Below are 17714 nucleotides of genomic sequence, written 5' to 3' on the forward strand. Positions count from 1 at the left end.
TGAAGAAAGATCGAGCCAGGAGAGAGAAAGATACTGACAAAGATATTGCACAGTCCGGAGCTTGTCATGTATTCACACAGGATGTTGAATCGGTAAAATTGGCTCCGTATCTTCAAGCTAATGCAATTTATTATAAAACTAAATTATGCATCCATAATTTTACATTATACAATTTAGCAACTAAAGAAGTAATGTGTTATTGGTTCGATGAGTCAAATAGCACACTTGAAGCCTTTGTTTTTGCTTCATGCTTAGTAGACTATCTAGAGAAAGTTTTGAGCCAGAAATTATTGCCTGTGATTTTATATTCAGATGGCTGTTGTGCTCAAAATCGCTATGTTACCTTAAGCAATGCTTTATTACGTTTAGCGATTGAAAAAAAAAATTGTAATTAATCAAAAGTACCTGGTAAAAGGCCATACCCACATGGAATGTGATTCCGTGCACAGTGCAATAGAGTGTAAATTAAAAGGTAAAGAAATTTACCTTCCACAACAATACATGGCTATTACTAAAACCGCTAGGAGTGATCCTATGACTTACGAAGCTCGTTATTTGGACTATACCTTTTTTACCGACTTTTCGAAAGAATTAATTTATAAATATATACGGCCTTGTAAAAAAGCAGGTGACCCAGCCGTCACAGATGTACGTATGCTAGAATACAGACCAAATAGCACAATTTGGTATACAATTGGTTTTGATGACGAGCTTCAGCCGTTACCACATCGTCCCACGCCAATTAACAGCATTAAACAAATAAATCACCTGCAGAAATTGTATGCAGCTAGAATACCAATTACAAATCGGAAGTATAGAGATTTGTAAGACCTAAAAAGTGTATTACCATCTAGTTGCCACTCTTTTTATGATGACCTTCCGCACAGCAATCGCTAAAGACTGCAACTAACTATTAGACTAGAGATTTCGAGTATATTTTTTTTATTTTTATAATTTTATTACTATTATATCTTGTTTAGTTGGAGTTTATTAAAGACTATGTTTTAAATATTTTCATGGTAAAATAAAAAAATAAATAATAATAATTGCACTTAGGTACGCTCTAAAGGTTCGTGTGTCACCAAATAACTTTAAGCAATTGATCTCAACAATGTTATTCTTAAGATTTAGGTTATAAATACCTATTTATAACGATTGTTAATTATTTTTGAAATATTTCTTGATAAAAACTTTTCTTTGTAAATCATCTTTAATACCTTATTCCCTAACATTTCCGCAAGCAACACCGCCTAAATCTAATAAAATATCAGTCAACACAGCTCAAGTCATAAAATAAAAGTTAAAATAAAGTAAATTGTCAAATTAAGTATAAATAATTATTTCTTAACCTCTAACTAGGGTATTTATTAAGTAATAACAGAAAAAATCCACCGAGTTTTTAAAATAAACAGTTTTTTTCGTCTCCTGTAAAGTTGGTAAAAATGACTTATGCGGTGTTGTTAGCTAAGGGACGATTTACATTTTTAGCTTTTTTGTTTTACAGTTAAAAAGTCAATGATTGTGTGCGTTTTTTGTTACTTATTGCAAACTTCATGTTTCATTAACTCAGTAAAGTAAAACCCGCACCGTAAAGTGAAACGTTTACTGTGTGTTAATTATTGTCATATTATTTATTATGTAGAATAGCTGACGTGTACCCGGCGTTTCTGCAGGTAATCCTTAGGACTTAGACATATACCATCATGGACGTTTCTGTAGGCCTTTTTAAGATATACAATTCCGTAGTACATTATTTTGATGTATCTCATATGATTTAGCCAGCGTTAATATATAATATAATAGCCCGAAAATATATTTTTACAACTTGATTATAAAACATCGACTTTTCTCTACTTTCTATAAATATAATATCCATGTATTATAAATGTAAACCTTCCAGAAGAAATTATCTCAAAAGTAAAAACTCTATCGCGGTTTGAAAGGTTTGAAAGACGCGGATGGCGTCTTTATTTTAAACTATTTAGAGATTATTCTGATTTCGCTAAATTTAGATATAACTGAATACCCTTTTAAATTGAGTGATATAAATGTGGATTATATTAAAAAATAGATTATGAACGGAGAATCGATCTTCTTTATAAATAGGTTAAATACCCACACTTAATAAATTGTGCGTATATTACGTTTACTATGAATTGCTCGGTGAACCACCAAACTTTTAAAGCACGGGCCGCGCCTGGACAGTAGTCCTACAGCATCAAAGCACGGGCCGCGCCTGGACAGTAGTCCTACAGCATCAAAGCACGGGCCGCGCCTGGACAGTAGTCTTACAGCATCAAAGCACGGGCCGCGCCTGGACAGTAGTCCTACAGCATCAAAGCACGGGCCGCGCCTGGACAGTAGTCCTACAGCATCAAAGCACGGGCCGCGCCTGGACAGTAGTCCTACAGCATCAAAGCACGGGCCGCGCCTGGACAGTAGTCCTACAGCATCAAAGCACGGGCCGCGCCTGGACAGTAGTCTTACAGCATCAAAGCACAGGCCGCGCCTGGACAGTAGTCCTACAGCATCAAAGCACGGGCCGCGCCTGGACAGTAGTCCTACAGCATCAAAGCACGGGCCGCGCCTGACAGTAGTCCTACAGCATCAAAGCACGGGCCGCGCCTGGACAGTAGTCCTACAGCATCAAAGCACGGGCCGCGCCTGGACAGTAGTCCTACAGCATCAAAGCACGGGCTGCGCCTGGACAGTAGTCTTACAGCATCAAAGCACAGGCCGCGCCTGGACAGTAGTCCTACAGCATCAAAGCACGGGCCGCGCCTGGACAGTAGTCCTACAGCATCAAAGCACGGGCCGCGCCTGGACAGTAGTCCTACAGCATCAAAGCACGGGCCGCGCCTGGACAGTAGTCCTACAGCATCAAACTTTAGTTTGCTTTGTACTTCATATCCGTTTAGTTAATAAAAGTTGGTCCCACCTCTAGAACAGTATTATCGAGATATAATAGTCGGGGTAAGAGTTACCTTTAACCCGTATTCCGTGGTGGCTCTGCGTTTGATCTTGAGAGAGATGTCATCCATCATGGAGCTGAAGCTCTCGTCCAGGACCTTCAGGGTTGTGTTGCCGTGGGACCAGACTATTGGCCCGGTGCCGGAGCCCCAGTTCAGGGTGATCCTCTCCGATACTGTGTAGTCGGTTAGGGTTCCTGAAATATTAGCAAAAAGAATAAGCGATAGGTTACTAAACAAAAACTACTAATCAACTCTTACGTACACTCACGTCTCGATTACTGCAACGGCATTTATGACAGCCTTCCAAAATATCAAATTCACAAACTACAATCCGTGTTTAATGCAGAGGCATGGTTCATAACCGGGGTCCCTAAATATTTGCACATTTCAGAACACCTCTGTAACCTTCCAATCCAATGAAAGAATCCAGTACAAATAGTGCTGGATGGTTTTTTATCCATCAACGAAATGGCCCCACCTTACATCTCTGAACTATGCGTTCTGGAAAACAATGGTCTAAGGCAGTCAACTCTGAGATCAGCAACATAATCAGCTATAGGCAGACTGATACTAATACTAAGTTCGGAGATCGCGCTTTCAGATTATCTAGGCCGAAGGCTTGGAATAAACTCTCTCCGGAACTAAGATGCATAACAAGCCCAACAGAATTCAGGTCTAAACTAAAAACTTACCTTTTTAGGCTCTCGTATCAATAAATTAAATATACCTGCCTGAGAGTAACATTCTTGTATTGCCTATAATACATCCTAATCACACTTTTCTTATTGTATTTACAATTTATATTATAATTTCTGATAAAATCCTTGTACTGTAATCCTGAATATAAAATTTGCTTTTCCTCTCCTAAACACACTCATTAAAGAACATAAATACACATTATTAAAATAAATACCGGAATTAATAATGGCATTTCAATTCAGGTGTGTTCCAATTATGTCCTCTGCGTGCGAGAACTGTATCTAATATTCTCTAATAAACATGCTGTATATTATCTACCTGTACAAAATATGAATAAATAATAATAATAATAATAAACATTCTGATGCAACATCACGTTCATTAATCAAATGTATTGTACATGTAGTTTGTATTACTGATAAATGAACCGGTGTATGCAACAAGTTGATAATACTCGTAGTTTGACTGTCTGTAGTTAGCAATAGGAAGGATCACTTTAGACATACAGGGTGTATCGGCACGTACCCGACAAACTTTAACCAGCTTTTTCTTAGCACATTTGGAGTAAAAAATGTTATGGGCACTTTGCTGTCCGGTAACATTTTTTTTTAATAAAAAACAAAAAATTATAAAAAAATCCACACTCCGTCACTGTCATTGGCATTGTTTCTCGTGTTCAACAGCTGTTATTAGCAAGTGTGTCAAAAAGCGTCTTCGCTCTTTCATACACACTAAATAATAATAATTAAAAATGAGACGAATGGTGCCATGCCATTTCGTTGTGATTGTAAAAGCGTGCCAATGTAGGTACGTACGTATATTATTCAACGAAACTCGAATAAAATATTGCCAGATGGGTTTTCAAACTGTGACAAAGGATAAAACAGTGGTGACATGTGGTGAAAATATGAATGATAAATTTAAAAAAAAAAAAAAATGTTACCGGACAGCAAAGTGCCCATAACATTTTTTACTCCAAATGTGCTAAGGAATAGGTGGTTAAAGTTTGTCGGGTGCTGATACACCCTGTATATTATATAGTTTTGGGGATTGGAAAGGAGACAATGAAAGATGTGGTTGTGATGTCACAGCGTTTATTTGGGTGAGTCAGTAGCGCAGTTGTGAGACGACTCCGGACCGATGATGAATTTTGTGTCAATAATATTTAAACTACCCGACTCGTTAAGCTAGTTTTTTCTCTGTATTTTTGGCCGAGTTAGAAGAAGACAAGACTATAAATTGTCGTCGAAAGTGAACCGAAGCGCGAATTTCGCGAGAAGTTTCAGTTGTCAACAGCGTTAAGCCACATATCATAATAAATTATTCGGAAGTCAAAAGACTTATGCGGCCTGTCTTCATTCACTGCTTTAAATCTATGTGTGATAGGTCTCTTGGAAATTTACAAAATAGTCATAAATGGAATGTTTTGTGACTCAAATCAATCGACCACAGCATCTTTGATGGTTTTAAAACGCTTTTATATACTTTTTCATTTTCGGCAAATTTGTGGCTTGGCTCCCTTGACATCTACGGAGATGTAATATAAATCATGAGATTTTAAATTAGATGCAAATCTTTGGTTCGAAATCGTAATCAAACACGTTGATTATTTTTAATACACATAGGAAGTACTTGATGGAATAAATATCACATAAAAAGTACCGCATATATTGCTTACATGTAAATTTCACGTCCTGATAAGGTTAATCCGTACGTCCAAATTTTTTAATCAGCATTGCTTACCCCTACTTATACTTCCAGGTTTAACCTATCAAATGTGCAAATACTGCCGGTAAACTAATAGCAAGAAATAACTTTTGACATATGCACGGAAAGGTGATAAGCAGGCAGGTACTTAAAGATTAGTGTTTTCTCAGATAATAGGAATATTAAATTGTCATAAACCCACTTATGTACTGGATAAATTACCGTGATAAAAAAAAAACAAGCCGAAATTTAATATTTATACATATTTTTTGTTTCAGTATTGTTTAACTTATCATCATTTATGTATTTAATTTCAAATTTATGATCACTCTATCCAGGGGAAAAAATCGTGTTTTTGGATAGTGGCGATTCGTGGTCTACATCATTGCGAGTTCAACATTAAAGCGATTTAAAAAAAGAAAGAAAATCAGCTTTTAGTGAGAAACTTTTCTTCTTCATCGAAAATATGTCTCATCATTTCAAAAGATTGCTGATCTAGAAGACCGTTTTGAAAATAACTAGCACAATTATTTTTTTAACAAGTATCGTAAAAAATACCAATAAATGCCTACTACGACTTGAAATAATACATCCTTTGACTAATACGTTTGTGGCTTGCGAATATTTATAATAAGTGGCATCAGGGGCGGTTCTTCCCTTAGGTCAATTGGTGAAGCTTTTATTCGAAAGTCCACACGATTCGTTGGGTCAATTTAAAGAATGTCTCGACTTTGGCATCTTCCGTCTCTATGCACGCCATAGAATAAACGAGATGAAACTATGTCTTTCGTTTAAGTAAAAATTAGGTACCGAAGAAAGCTTAGGGATGCTTAGGTCATTGCCGTGAGGGAGACAGCTCGATGAATATGTAGCGATGCTACCAGAATGTTCCAGAAAGACGGCCAGTATTAAATGCATGGGCCGCAAACGTCCAAGACATTTTGCGAAGCATAATTAATTGCGTAATGTACAAGCACCTACTTGCCGCTGCGATGTCCGAACGAACTACCCACGTCAATACAATTGCGAGTTTGACTAGGTAATTTACGCGCAACCGCCAGAAAGTTCTAGGCCACTGCCTAGGCATAATTTCAGCGCCATCGAAACATCGAGATTCAGCGAGTAACCGGTCTCGCGAAGCTACTTCCGCCGTCAGCTTGGTTATATAAATAGGCCCGACGCAGCGAGTCAGTCAGTCAGTCATTAGTCAGTCAACAATTTGCAGTCTCGTGAGTGACCAACCTGCGCGCCTCCGCCGCGCACAGGACCATCTGCATACACTCGGCTCTGCACGTCATCTATGGACTCCTACGGGATCATCACAGCTCCCTGGCTTCAGCATCCCTGGCCAGAGCTACATCCACGCGCCTAGACCCCGCAGCATCCTCGCCGGTCTGCGCATCGGCCCGCGACATCCTCGCCGGCCTGCATATCCCGCTCAACTGCCTACTAGATCCTTCGTATCTTCGGCTACCTTGTTCAGCACTGGAGCGCCCGGAAGACCATGGTCTTCACCAGTTCCTGACACATCCACGAGTCCGGTCTCAACGCGTCGTCGCCAACTACCGCCTAGACCACTTCACCGCCTGCATCCGGTGTCATCGGTATCGGTCCCGAAGTCATCTCCCATACTGCATCCTGACTCAATAAAAACACTGTGACCTTCAACAACCTCTTTCATTGTGTCTCCGCTATCTGATCCCCAAAAATATTATGTGTTTTATAGAGATTGGTGACATAAACATATATCAGTTTTTCATTTTACATGCTTGTTTGTAGTGTGTGGAACAATGGTTAGTTTTCAACTACAGTTCGGGAAAGGTTTGGAATAATTCTTTAAGTTGCTATCGATGTAGAATAAAGCTGAATAATGAAACAAAACAAAAAACGTAAAAGATAATTGTCAAATTGAATTGCAAGTTTAAATTTAAATGGAATTGATGTGGTGCGTAATGATTGCGAAGCATTTTACATTGGTAAAACTGCAAGAAATGTTCAAACGTGGGTAGTTGAGCACTTGAGACGCTTAAACAAAATAGGTTTTTCGGAATTTTAATAGATAAACATACAGACACATTTAATAGATAAAGATCACTCATTTAATAAGTCTTCAGGTATAGATGTATTACATAGAAACAGGATAGGTCTACGCTTCAACAATTTAGAAGCACTTGAAATTAAAAAAAATCTCTAAAAGTCAATAAAATCAATTTGTTACTAAACAATTAGATTTAACAAACAGTCCCATTTTAAATATATTTCCCTTCCCTGCACCTATGTTTACCCTCTCTCTCTTACCTAAGTCTTCCACCTCCACCAAAGTTAATGTTCTCTCTCCCTCTTCCAGCTTAACTATAAGTACCCATACACCTCTGTAATTAATTTAGTATGTTTTTATAAACCCTGATAAACTGAAACGGGTTGTTTAGAAATATATTTAATAAAGTGGTATTCAAAGTTATTTTATTTTAATTATTATAATTATGTATGCCCACAAAAAAACAGTTTACCTACTTAAATTCGGTTCACCAAATAATTGTTGAAATGCAGCAACAAGGTAAAGCGCGTTGATTTACAAAAATAAAGCAAATATATTATTATAAACGTGAACATATCTGCGTAAGTGCCTATGTTTGAAGCCCACAGACGCAGAGCAGATATTATGTCACTCGAATGCGTTAATGTTCGGTTCCAAGTCCAACAAAGCTATGACGGCACAGACAATTAACAAATTTTGGCCCTTAGATACAACATAGGTTTTTTAAGCTTCCTTGTGCATTTTAGAATGCGCGCTGGACCAGATTCCCATTGGTGGATTTTTTTTTACTAAGGAGTTGTGACGGTATGTTCATTCGTAGAGGTAGATTTTTTACCATGGAGTAGTGGTGTGCTGTTTAAACTGTAATAATATTATAATTCAAGTGAGTCTTTTTGGGCGTAGTTAATCTTTGGAGTTCACTGCACATGTGCACATTAGAGAAAACCCCCACTGGTTGTGGTGGTAAGGGACCACATTGACATCGTTAACCCTTCAGGCCTCGTAAGGACATTACTAGCCACAAACATCATATTCCATTAGAGCCATTGAAGGACAGATATGACCGGGGCGTCCATACATTATAAAAGTATTTTTAACTTTTTTTCTATAATAAGTAGAAAGGTCATTTGTTCGTCATTGGAAAGATAAATAATTATTCTTCTCAGTTTGTATAAAATATTGAACATAATGTGTACGATTACGAATTGGCAGGATTTATTTAAATGGCAGTTGAAAATTAAATATTATTTTTATTGTATTAACGGCATAAAAAGTAAGTTGTAGTTATAGTTTTCTTACTAATTACCCACACAAAAGGAATATGTTTTATAAATATCGAATTCTTACAAAATTATAGACGTTCCGAGTCAAAATGTCTCGGTAAGTTTTTTTGTTAACATTTTCATGTCTGATATTGAAAAATAATTTTTATAACTTTCAATGTTTATTTCAAATAATTCATTGCAAAGATAATTTTAGCCAGTATCTAAAATGGTATTTCTTTCAACGACAACTTCAAAACTAAGTAATATGTACCACATTTTAGATATTTCGGGAGCATTCTGAAATTCCTTGAACTTTCACCTTGTCGTTGGGACTTGTTGGTAAAAATATTTTAAAACCTGAAGGGTTAAAAAGTAACCAATCCACATGCAAAGTACTGAGGCATCAAAAATTGAATGTTAGAGAAATAATTTTATTATATGCTTTAGATTTTTTTCTATTATTACGCGTGTTCCGTTATGATGTTTGTCATTTTTCTGGCTATGCCACATTAACAGCTTTGTTATGCTTTTGCCAATCATAGAGCAGGAATTTAAACTCCACGCTTGATTTTTGTGCAACCGAACGAAGCTAGCGAAGAATGTGCCATCTGCTCAAGATCGGAGAGTTATTGAAAACCGCTGTAAAATCCATTAGTCGTCCACCGTTTGAGGCCATGATTAATTCTATCGTGAACAGTGTTTTAAATGTGTTATTGATCAACGTCCTACGTGAATTAGAGATACCGCCGTAATACTCATCCCAATACGACATATTGGAAAATACTGAGTACCTACAGACATTCAACTGCCGTTAAACAAAATTATTGTGCAACAAGGGATCGCTGTGATTGTGTGTACATTAATTCATGTTTATAAAGGGACCTGTAATTATTCATTCATTAACAATTATTACCGTGCCGGCCCAGCTGGACATCAATATACGAAAGAATCATCAAACCTTGTAAGAGCAGAAATCTTGCGATTACTTTGTGTGTTGGTTGGGGCAGCGCGATTCCTACCGAATTACAAGTGGCCTTAGAACAAAGAGGATAGAACGTCTCTCTCTGCCCCAATTACGGTGACGGGACCTACAGCGTCATCGTACAACACGGGTAGATAAACGTTACATCTCTAAATAGTATAAAACAAAGTCACTATCCCAGTCAGTCTGTTTATGCGCTTAGTTCTTCTAAGACTTACAATATCATTTCTTATTAAATACTCTCAAAATACACACATTGGAAGACAGGCGTAAAATAAACAACTTAACTTTTTTATCCAAAATTCTAAACTCTAAATTCGACTGTTGCGAACTTCTGCAACTCATAAACTTACCAATACCTACAATAACAACACGACAAAATACACTATTCCACTGCAACACACATAAGCGCAATTACATTGCGAACTCCCCAATACAACGGTTTCACACTATGGGAAACCAATACTAACCAGTAAAATCGCTGTATTTTTTAATTTATATTCTTGTTCTTTTTTTTGTTTCTTACATATAATATTACTTTTTAATGTAATTTTATTTTTATTATTTCATTCTCATTTTTCAAAATTGTCTGTCATCAAAATAGTACCACCTACATGGAAAAGCCCACTGGGCGTTAAATAAATAAATAAACTACGCAACGGATTTTGATATGGATTTCGCTATCATTTAGAGAATTTCTTTCGGAAGGTTTATATATATATATTACATGCATATTATATTTATAGAAAGTATAGAAAAGTAGAGCAATGCCGGGTAGACGTCAGTAAACTTTAAAACCATATTTTAAAATTTAAGTAAAATATTTTAGCTTTCAAATTTGCAGTGTCGCAAAAATGTTTGTTGTAATTTGACGATTTTTAACGGCAATGATATACTCATGTCGTTCAGCATGCAATACTGCGAATGCAAGATGAAACAAATTGTCCACGAGAGAAAAATCACGACACATCTTGATATGCGATATTGTTCTTGGAAATCAGATTCCCAGAGTTACATATTGTGCAAAAAACTAACATTTTCAGCATTCTATGTGAATAAACTCACATTCGAGGTATTTCAAGCCGAACGACGATATACTTTTCAAAAGTATAGCATGCATATACAAATACAGGAAATTTTGTAATAAAACTTTTTCTGCTCATATATCGGCACTATTGAAGAGGATTATTTTACGGTGGATTCACCTTTTCAGGCAACATGTTCTGTAAGTAATTGTTTCAACCCACCTGCCATGGTGATAGTGATCAGTCTATTGGTGTGCTGGTGGTGCCAGGAGAAGCTGGCTATACTCGTGTCCCCCGCGGGGCCCCCAGGCTTCAAGGGGCTGACAGAGCGCTCCAGGGCCGCGGGGGGGTCGCCTCCCTCCCCGCCGACCCCGCCCCCCTCCTCGCTGGGAAGCCCCCGCAGGTCAGCCAGGCGGAGGACGGAGCTGGAGCGCTGGAGAGAGCCGAGAAGATTCTGCCTGGATGGAAGATTAAAATGATATTTATTATTTACGACGGGAGCTAAATAAATTCGCGGAATGGATCAGAAGTGGTCATGATAATCAAGAATGTGTAATATCACTCTTTCATAGAGACGCATGTAAATTTTCAGCAATATTGCGTAAGTCATTCAATTGTACTGATCGGGAGAACATTGAGTAAATAAAAAAAAATTAACAATATACATATAATAGAGCGGTTGTAAAATTTCTCACGAAGTGAGAAAAGAACATCATAACCATCATTCCTAAATTTTTAACTAATCTTACAAAGTGAATCTAATAATTAAATTAAACAATTTAACTTTGTAAACTACTACATCTATATAATCTCGTCCGTTCCATCTCCTACCCCTACTCTACACTAATCTAGTCTTAGTTACACCTCCACCCCCACTTCAACATCTACATAATACAATGTTCACCCATAATTTTATTTATGTTAAGTTAGTACATATTTTGCCCTGAGGAAGTAAAGGACGTTCCGAAACCGGTCGGCGTTAATAAAAAATACAGTAGTTTATACAAAGTACATTGTTTCATTTAATTATAATGGATAGCCATAAGGTGGTAGCTATGTTGAATAGTACAATATCTTACAATTACTTTGTCTTGAATATAAAAATGTAACCATGATATCTTACCTAGTGGGGCACCACAGTATCTTGGTGACTGCCTTGTTCTGAGCGAGGGTCAGCACCGGCTTGTCGAAGATTCGGGTGTCCCACACGGTGATGATGTTGTCCACCCGACTGGCGAGCTGATAGTCGTTGTGGGGGTCCACGCACACCCCGTACACCGCCTTGGTTGCCGTTGTTGTCACCGCCTTGTTCGAGAAGTCTGTATAACATAGTGCATATTGAAGAGGTAACGATTCAAGTAACTACCGCCATACATCTGCGCGGAAGTTGGTACACAGGCACACGTTTCTGACTTTGTAAACTCGTCGGTGACGCCAGTCTCCTGCGACAGGCCGGGTGAGTTTGGCGCCATTCGCGTTGAGACTTGAAATACAAATATGGGGTCACTTATATCAGACATTTTATAACATAACAGTTGACAAAGAATGACACAATATAAAAATGACAGCTGTAGTAACTGTTTGGTTGTCAGTGGCGATGCGGGTCTATGATTTCAGTAGCGACGTGTGCGGACTGTGTGCGACAAGTTGTTTGCAACGTAAGTACACAACATAAGTATTGGATACTTGCGTATCCCTGTGAAATAAGGATAGTCATTACAATTGCATATTATGTCTCACTACAAACATGTAGTGAGCTCTCTCGAAATAAAATTACCAAGCTTTATCTGTCTATCAAAGTCAATATATTTCAAGCTTCCAATGTCATTTCTATTGTGACGGACCAGTTTTAGAAGCTTGAAATGTGAATTTAGGGTGAACACGATCGGTCACAAATAAATCCACCATCACAGCCCATTTTTGACCTAACGCAGGCGTAAAGTTGTAACTGTCAAAAAATAAGACCCTATTTGGTTCAATACATATTTTATTTTTTAAATGTTTTCACAATTTCAAAAATGTGGTGCAATGTATTGAGAATCGCATGTGTGAAAATAACATAAAATTAATATAATACATGTACTTGTATCGTATTTTACTTGTATTGTGCTTGTATCGTAATTATATTGTACTTGTATTGGAGTTGTATTGTACTTGTATTGTACATGTATTGAAATTTATTACCCACACCTGCATGGTCGCTGTGATGGATGGACTTAGGGACAAAATAGGGACAGACCAAGTGATAAATCAAGATAAAGAGGCTGCATTCTACAATGTACCTAAAAATAATTTAATCTTACAAACCTCTCAGATCAAATATCTTGATCTGCTTCTGGTTCATTCCGACCACCAGTGTGCGGGACTGCCTCTGCAGCCAGGCCAGCGAGTGCGCTAGCTCGGAGAGGCCCATCTCTGCGATGGGCCGCGCAACTTCGACTGCAGGCGTCAGGCCGTACGTGTAGGGAGATAGCAGACTGCCACTGAGGCGTGGAGAGGAACTGCCTGTTATGAGAGGATAGTTAAAGTAAGGTTATGTTATGTCATAGAAGTCGAAAAAACAATCAGAGGTTTAAATATTAAAGTAAAATTAGCCATATTCAAATGGCATTTCACTCGACTCTGACAGAAAAGAAGACAATACTTGGAGACAAAAAAAGGTTATATTATATTTATTAAATTAAAATGACGAATATATCGAACTTGTATGGAAAATTCAATTATATGACTACATTTGTAAATCAAAGTTGTATTTATGTGAAAATAAATACCCTGCAATGTGAGGGGGCGTGGTCTACAACCCGGACCCTGAAAATGGGATACCGTACCGCCGACACATATTTACACAACACTTATTTATCAACAGATTTGACCCATTTAAAAACACGGGAGAGGATGGAATCTTTCCGGCACTTTTACAGAGAGGCCTAGATACAATCCTACTTCCTGTGACTAAGATACTGAGGGCAAGCTGTGCCCTCGGATACATTCCCATATCATGGAAGAAAACAAGGGTAGTGTTCATACCTAAACTGAAGAGAGCCGACTATGACCAACCTGGCGCATTTCGCCCAATTAGTCTCACCTCATTTCTTCTAACGATGATGGAGAGGCTAATGGATAGGCACACAAGGGACGGGGCACAGAGAGAAAAGCCCCTCCACAAATCGCAATTTGCCTATCAACCAGGTAAGTCGGTCGACACGGCACTGCACAGGTTGGTGTACAAACTGGAGCAGGCACAAGCGACCGGGGAACTGGCAGTAGGTCTATTCGTGGATATAGAGGGAGCATTCAACTGCACCACTATTAAATCCATTGACGAAGCGGCAGAGAGATATGGACTCGACAAAACCACCATAAGGTGGCTGAAGAACATGCTCTCAAGCCGAATACTTATGGTGACAAGGGCTGAGGTGAACATCAGAGTATTGGTAACAAGAGGGTGTCCACAGGGAGAGGTGTTATCACCCTTGCTGTGGAGCCTAGTGGTGGATAACCTCATCCTAAACCTCAACAGGGGCCTATATACACAAGGGTATGCGGATGACATTGCAACCATAATAAGGTGTTGGGATGCAGACACAACCAGAGGCCTTATACAGTCAACACTGACAACAGTGGAAGAATGGTGTGAAGAAACAGTGCTGTCAGTCAACCCAGACAAGACAGAACTGGTAATCTTTAGTCGCAAAAGCGAATCTGCAGCAGAACGTGGGGACTCAAACCTAAAATGATGCAATTGCTGTATACAGCTGTTGTAAAACCAAGATTTCATGCATGCAGCCTTGGTCTGATGGAGGAGAACAACGCTGAAATGCAAATGCATCAGAGGACACCAAAAAAAATGTGGGGGAAATTCCGACAGGCAATTCTCTAGCTACCCCACCCCCATGGATTTTTGAAAAATCATTGAGGGGATTCATACATCGGAAATGCACTCAGAAATTGTTGTGGGGAATTACTTTTCTCAGATTTTCTCTAACAACCCCATCCCCCCATGGTTTGGAAAAATTATCGAGGGGAATCAACTTTATGTAGAAAATTTGTGGGAAATTGTAGTGGGCAGAAATTAACTAGCAAGCCTCCCCCATGGATTCGAAATAATATTGTGGGGAATCCACCGCGTGAGCAATACCCCATATAATAATTCCTTTTGGCAAACCAATTATTGTAAAAGTAAGTGCAAGTGCGAAATACTAGGGAACAGGTATTTGGACTAGGTATTTATTCATACCTGTACCAGTTGTTCCAAGTATTAAGACAAGCTAGTACTCACCTCTAATAGAGCAACATTTGAAGTTAAGTCAGTTCAACAACTACCTCTGAAGAAGAGAGTTAAACTGAAAATAACTATGTATAAAGAAAATACTGGTATATTAGTCAGAAGGTCATTATTGATAAAAAAAGAATAAGGATTGGAGTTTCTTATTGCCTTCCAGACGACGAAAAGGAAAAAATCTGGTATATTAAAAAAATAAATACATATTCCTTCAGAAATTATGTACATATGAGAACAAAATTATTAAATTATATGATATTGTATTTATTTAGGTACGCCCCTCTAGTTAAATACATAAATTTCTTCCCTTATTGTCTGGTATTGTATTGAAATAATAATGAATCTCACCATCTCCCCCCGACGGACATCTCATAACATCCCATAGCAAGATGCAGTGATCATTTCTGTATTTATCCAATGCTGCTGCCAAAATGTTTGAGTCTAATCCATTCCAGGCTACCGCATTACATTGTCTTGCATGCCTTGGTACTGAAATGAAAAAAAATCATAGAAAAATTAGTTCAATAACCATAGACAAAATATAATCACAATTTGTAATAACAAGAAATAAATAAAATAAGAATTTTTTTCGATTCTCGGTGTTCTAGTTATTTCTATACTAAATTGATTGATTTTTTGACACAATGTTGCACTCAAATACGCGGGTGTTGTCATATACCTGTATTGTGTAGATGTCATCTGTGACAGGTAAAAACATGCTTTTTAAAAAAAAAAGTGCGTAAAAACAACACGCACTATTGTTTCTCTATATGCACAGACAGACAGACTGATCCACAGCAATGTGTACAGCTAGTAATTTGATATAAATTGTAATTTGACAAAAAAACCAAGAAGATGGCCGAGTGGTGCATAAACATGTAAACAATAACAAACGACTGCGAGTTGAGTCAGTCACAATGTCATTCAAATGATAATTAGAAGTTCGCTATGTGATATCGGCAGTGTTGCGATAATTATTGAGCGCCCACTGAAACCTGGTAATACTAGTTGTATACGGGAAGTAAATCGTATTGCTCCCTCTCAACCCCAACCCGTTTGCACTGTTTGCAGGCTGTAATACATATATGGATTAGTGGGCTTTCGGTATACAGCAATCTTGTGTGACAGATATGTATTTGAGTCTAATTTTTGGAACTAATATTATATTTTTGTCACTGTGTACTCTTGCCCATACTTAAAATAAGTTTGAAGGTAGAAAATGTGCCAAAATCATTACCAAATTCCTTTCCATTGACTCCCAAGGCATCAAAAGTAGTTGGACCGAAGGTTGTAAGTATGACTTTTCCGTTGGCTTGCCCCAAAGCCAAGAGGAGGTCCGCCTCGGGCTGTGGGTAGATGTCCACGCACTTCACATAGTGGTAGTTGGCATTGCTGGCCACGAGGTAGGCACCCAAGTTTTCTGATAGTTTTAAGGCTAGAAAGAGAATGTATTCTTAGTAAGCAACAAAAATTTAACAAGCAAAAAAACAAAAAAATATATGTAAGTACTATTTATTGTTATATATTTCACATGTTATTGTTGTAGTGCGTAACCATGGGATGATTAACATAAAGAGGTAAAAATATGTGCAATGTTTTGGTTAAAATAAAAAAAAAGGTTTTATTCATTCGGTGACTGTTCAGAGCACATGCGAACATCAGTAATGGGCTCATTAGATTATCCCCAAAGAGAGACGTGTTGTGCCAAACAATGCAAAACTTTGAACAACTTTTGACTAGTACTTTGTTAGTACCTACCTAAATTAAAAGTTACAAATAATTTACTTACAAGTAGGTTTCTCGGATGTATCTCTGGATGATACCACTTCATAAAGACTCACATCCGTACCCCAAGTTACAAATTTATCAGGGTGCACTGGAGACCAGAGCACCTCAAGCTTAATTCCCGTACTCGTCATAACCTCAAATCACAAAACCTTCAACTCTAGTATCCGCTATTACATTATTGAAAATAAACCGTATAAAAAACTTTCAAGAAGCAGTTTAAAAATATATAATGAGATTGAAAATAAATAAATCTCAGCAATCGCGCAATTGTTATCTTTTCATAAAAATCTGACAGTCAAAACAGAGACATAGATTTAACACTCACAGATGCTCACAGATGACCATAAATATACCACTCTCCAGATGACATTAGAAAAATAGACGTTTGATACAGTAGTTTGTGGCAATGAACACCCATGGGTGTTATATATCATTGGTTTGTGGCTCTAAAATATTTTATTTTCAAAGCAGAGACATTTTTTGTAAAAATAACATAATGTGAAACGTTAATCAAGCAACAATGAACTAAAGTGATTTATTAAATAATATCGTCCATTTCCTTATAAAAATCAGGAACTGTTTAAATATTACGCATGTTTTAGTTATAAATAACTTCATTTAATAAACTTAAGGCAAAGGCATGTGGCAATCGAAAAATAGATGAGAAAAACGACGAATGCAGGCCCGGCAGCAAAATTAAGTCCTCTATTACTGTTTTGTATCCTAAATATTCTCTTTTGAATATTGTTAGGTGGCGAAAAAATCCTGTCTTGTATTAACAACTTTTTAATTGCACACCCCACTCCTAAGACGTGGTAGGCAGTGGCGTAGCTATATCATTCAAATGGGAGGAGGGTTATCTACAAACCACAACTTATTATTTATATCACATTGAGAAAAGAGATGGTGCATATAATATTGTTGTATTTTCCAAGTGTGATTTACGACCACCTACT

The 17714-nt window shown here is 37.6% G+C and overlaps 1 protein-coding gene across 1 annotated transcript in view; it reads right to left on the reverse strand.

The window, feature by feature from the left end:
* The window catches only part of mio (GATOR complex protein mio), a 32269-nt gene extending 15215 nt beyond the window's left edge, over nucleotides 1-17054 (reverse strand). Inside the window, exons 1-7 of the mRNA XM_089636247.1 lie at nucleotides 16760-17054; nucleotides 16208-16405; nucleotides 15319-15459; nucleotides 12996-13193; nucleotides 11812-12007; nucleotides 10911-11146; nucleotides 2985-3166 (exon numbers count right to left, since the gene is read on the reverse strand). Coding sequence (XP_089492373.1) covers nucleotides 2985-3166; nucleotides 10911-11146; nucleotides 11812-12007; nucleotides 12996-13193; nucleotides 15319-15459; nucleotides 16208-16405; nucleotides 16760-16889 — 1281 coding nt within the window. The 5' untranslated portion in view covers nucleotides 16890-17054. The remainder of the gene's footprint in view (nucleotides 1-2984; nucleotides 3167-10910; nucleotides 11147-11811; nucleotides 12008-12995; nucleotides 13194-15318; nucleotides 15460-16207; nucleotides 16406-16759) is intronic.
* Between the last annotated feature and the right edge of the window lie 660 nt (nucleotides 17055-17714).

This window comes from Hesperophylax consimilis, chromosome 10 (assembly GCF_061612785.1).
Source record: "Hesperophylax consimilis isolate HC1 chromosome 10, BYU_Hcon_1.0, whole genome shotgun sequence".
NCBI classification, from domain to species: Eukaryota; Metazoa; Arthropoda; class Insecta; order Trichoptera; family Limnephilidae; genus Hesperophylax; species Hesperophylax consimilis.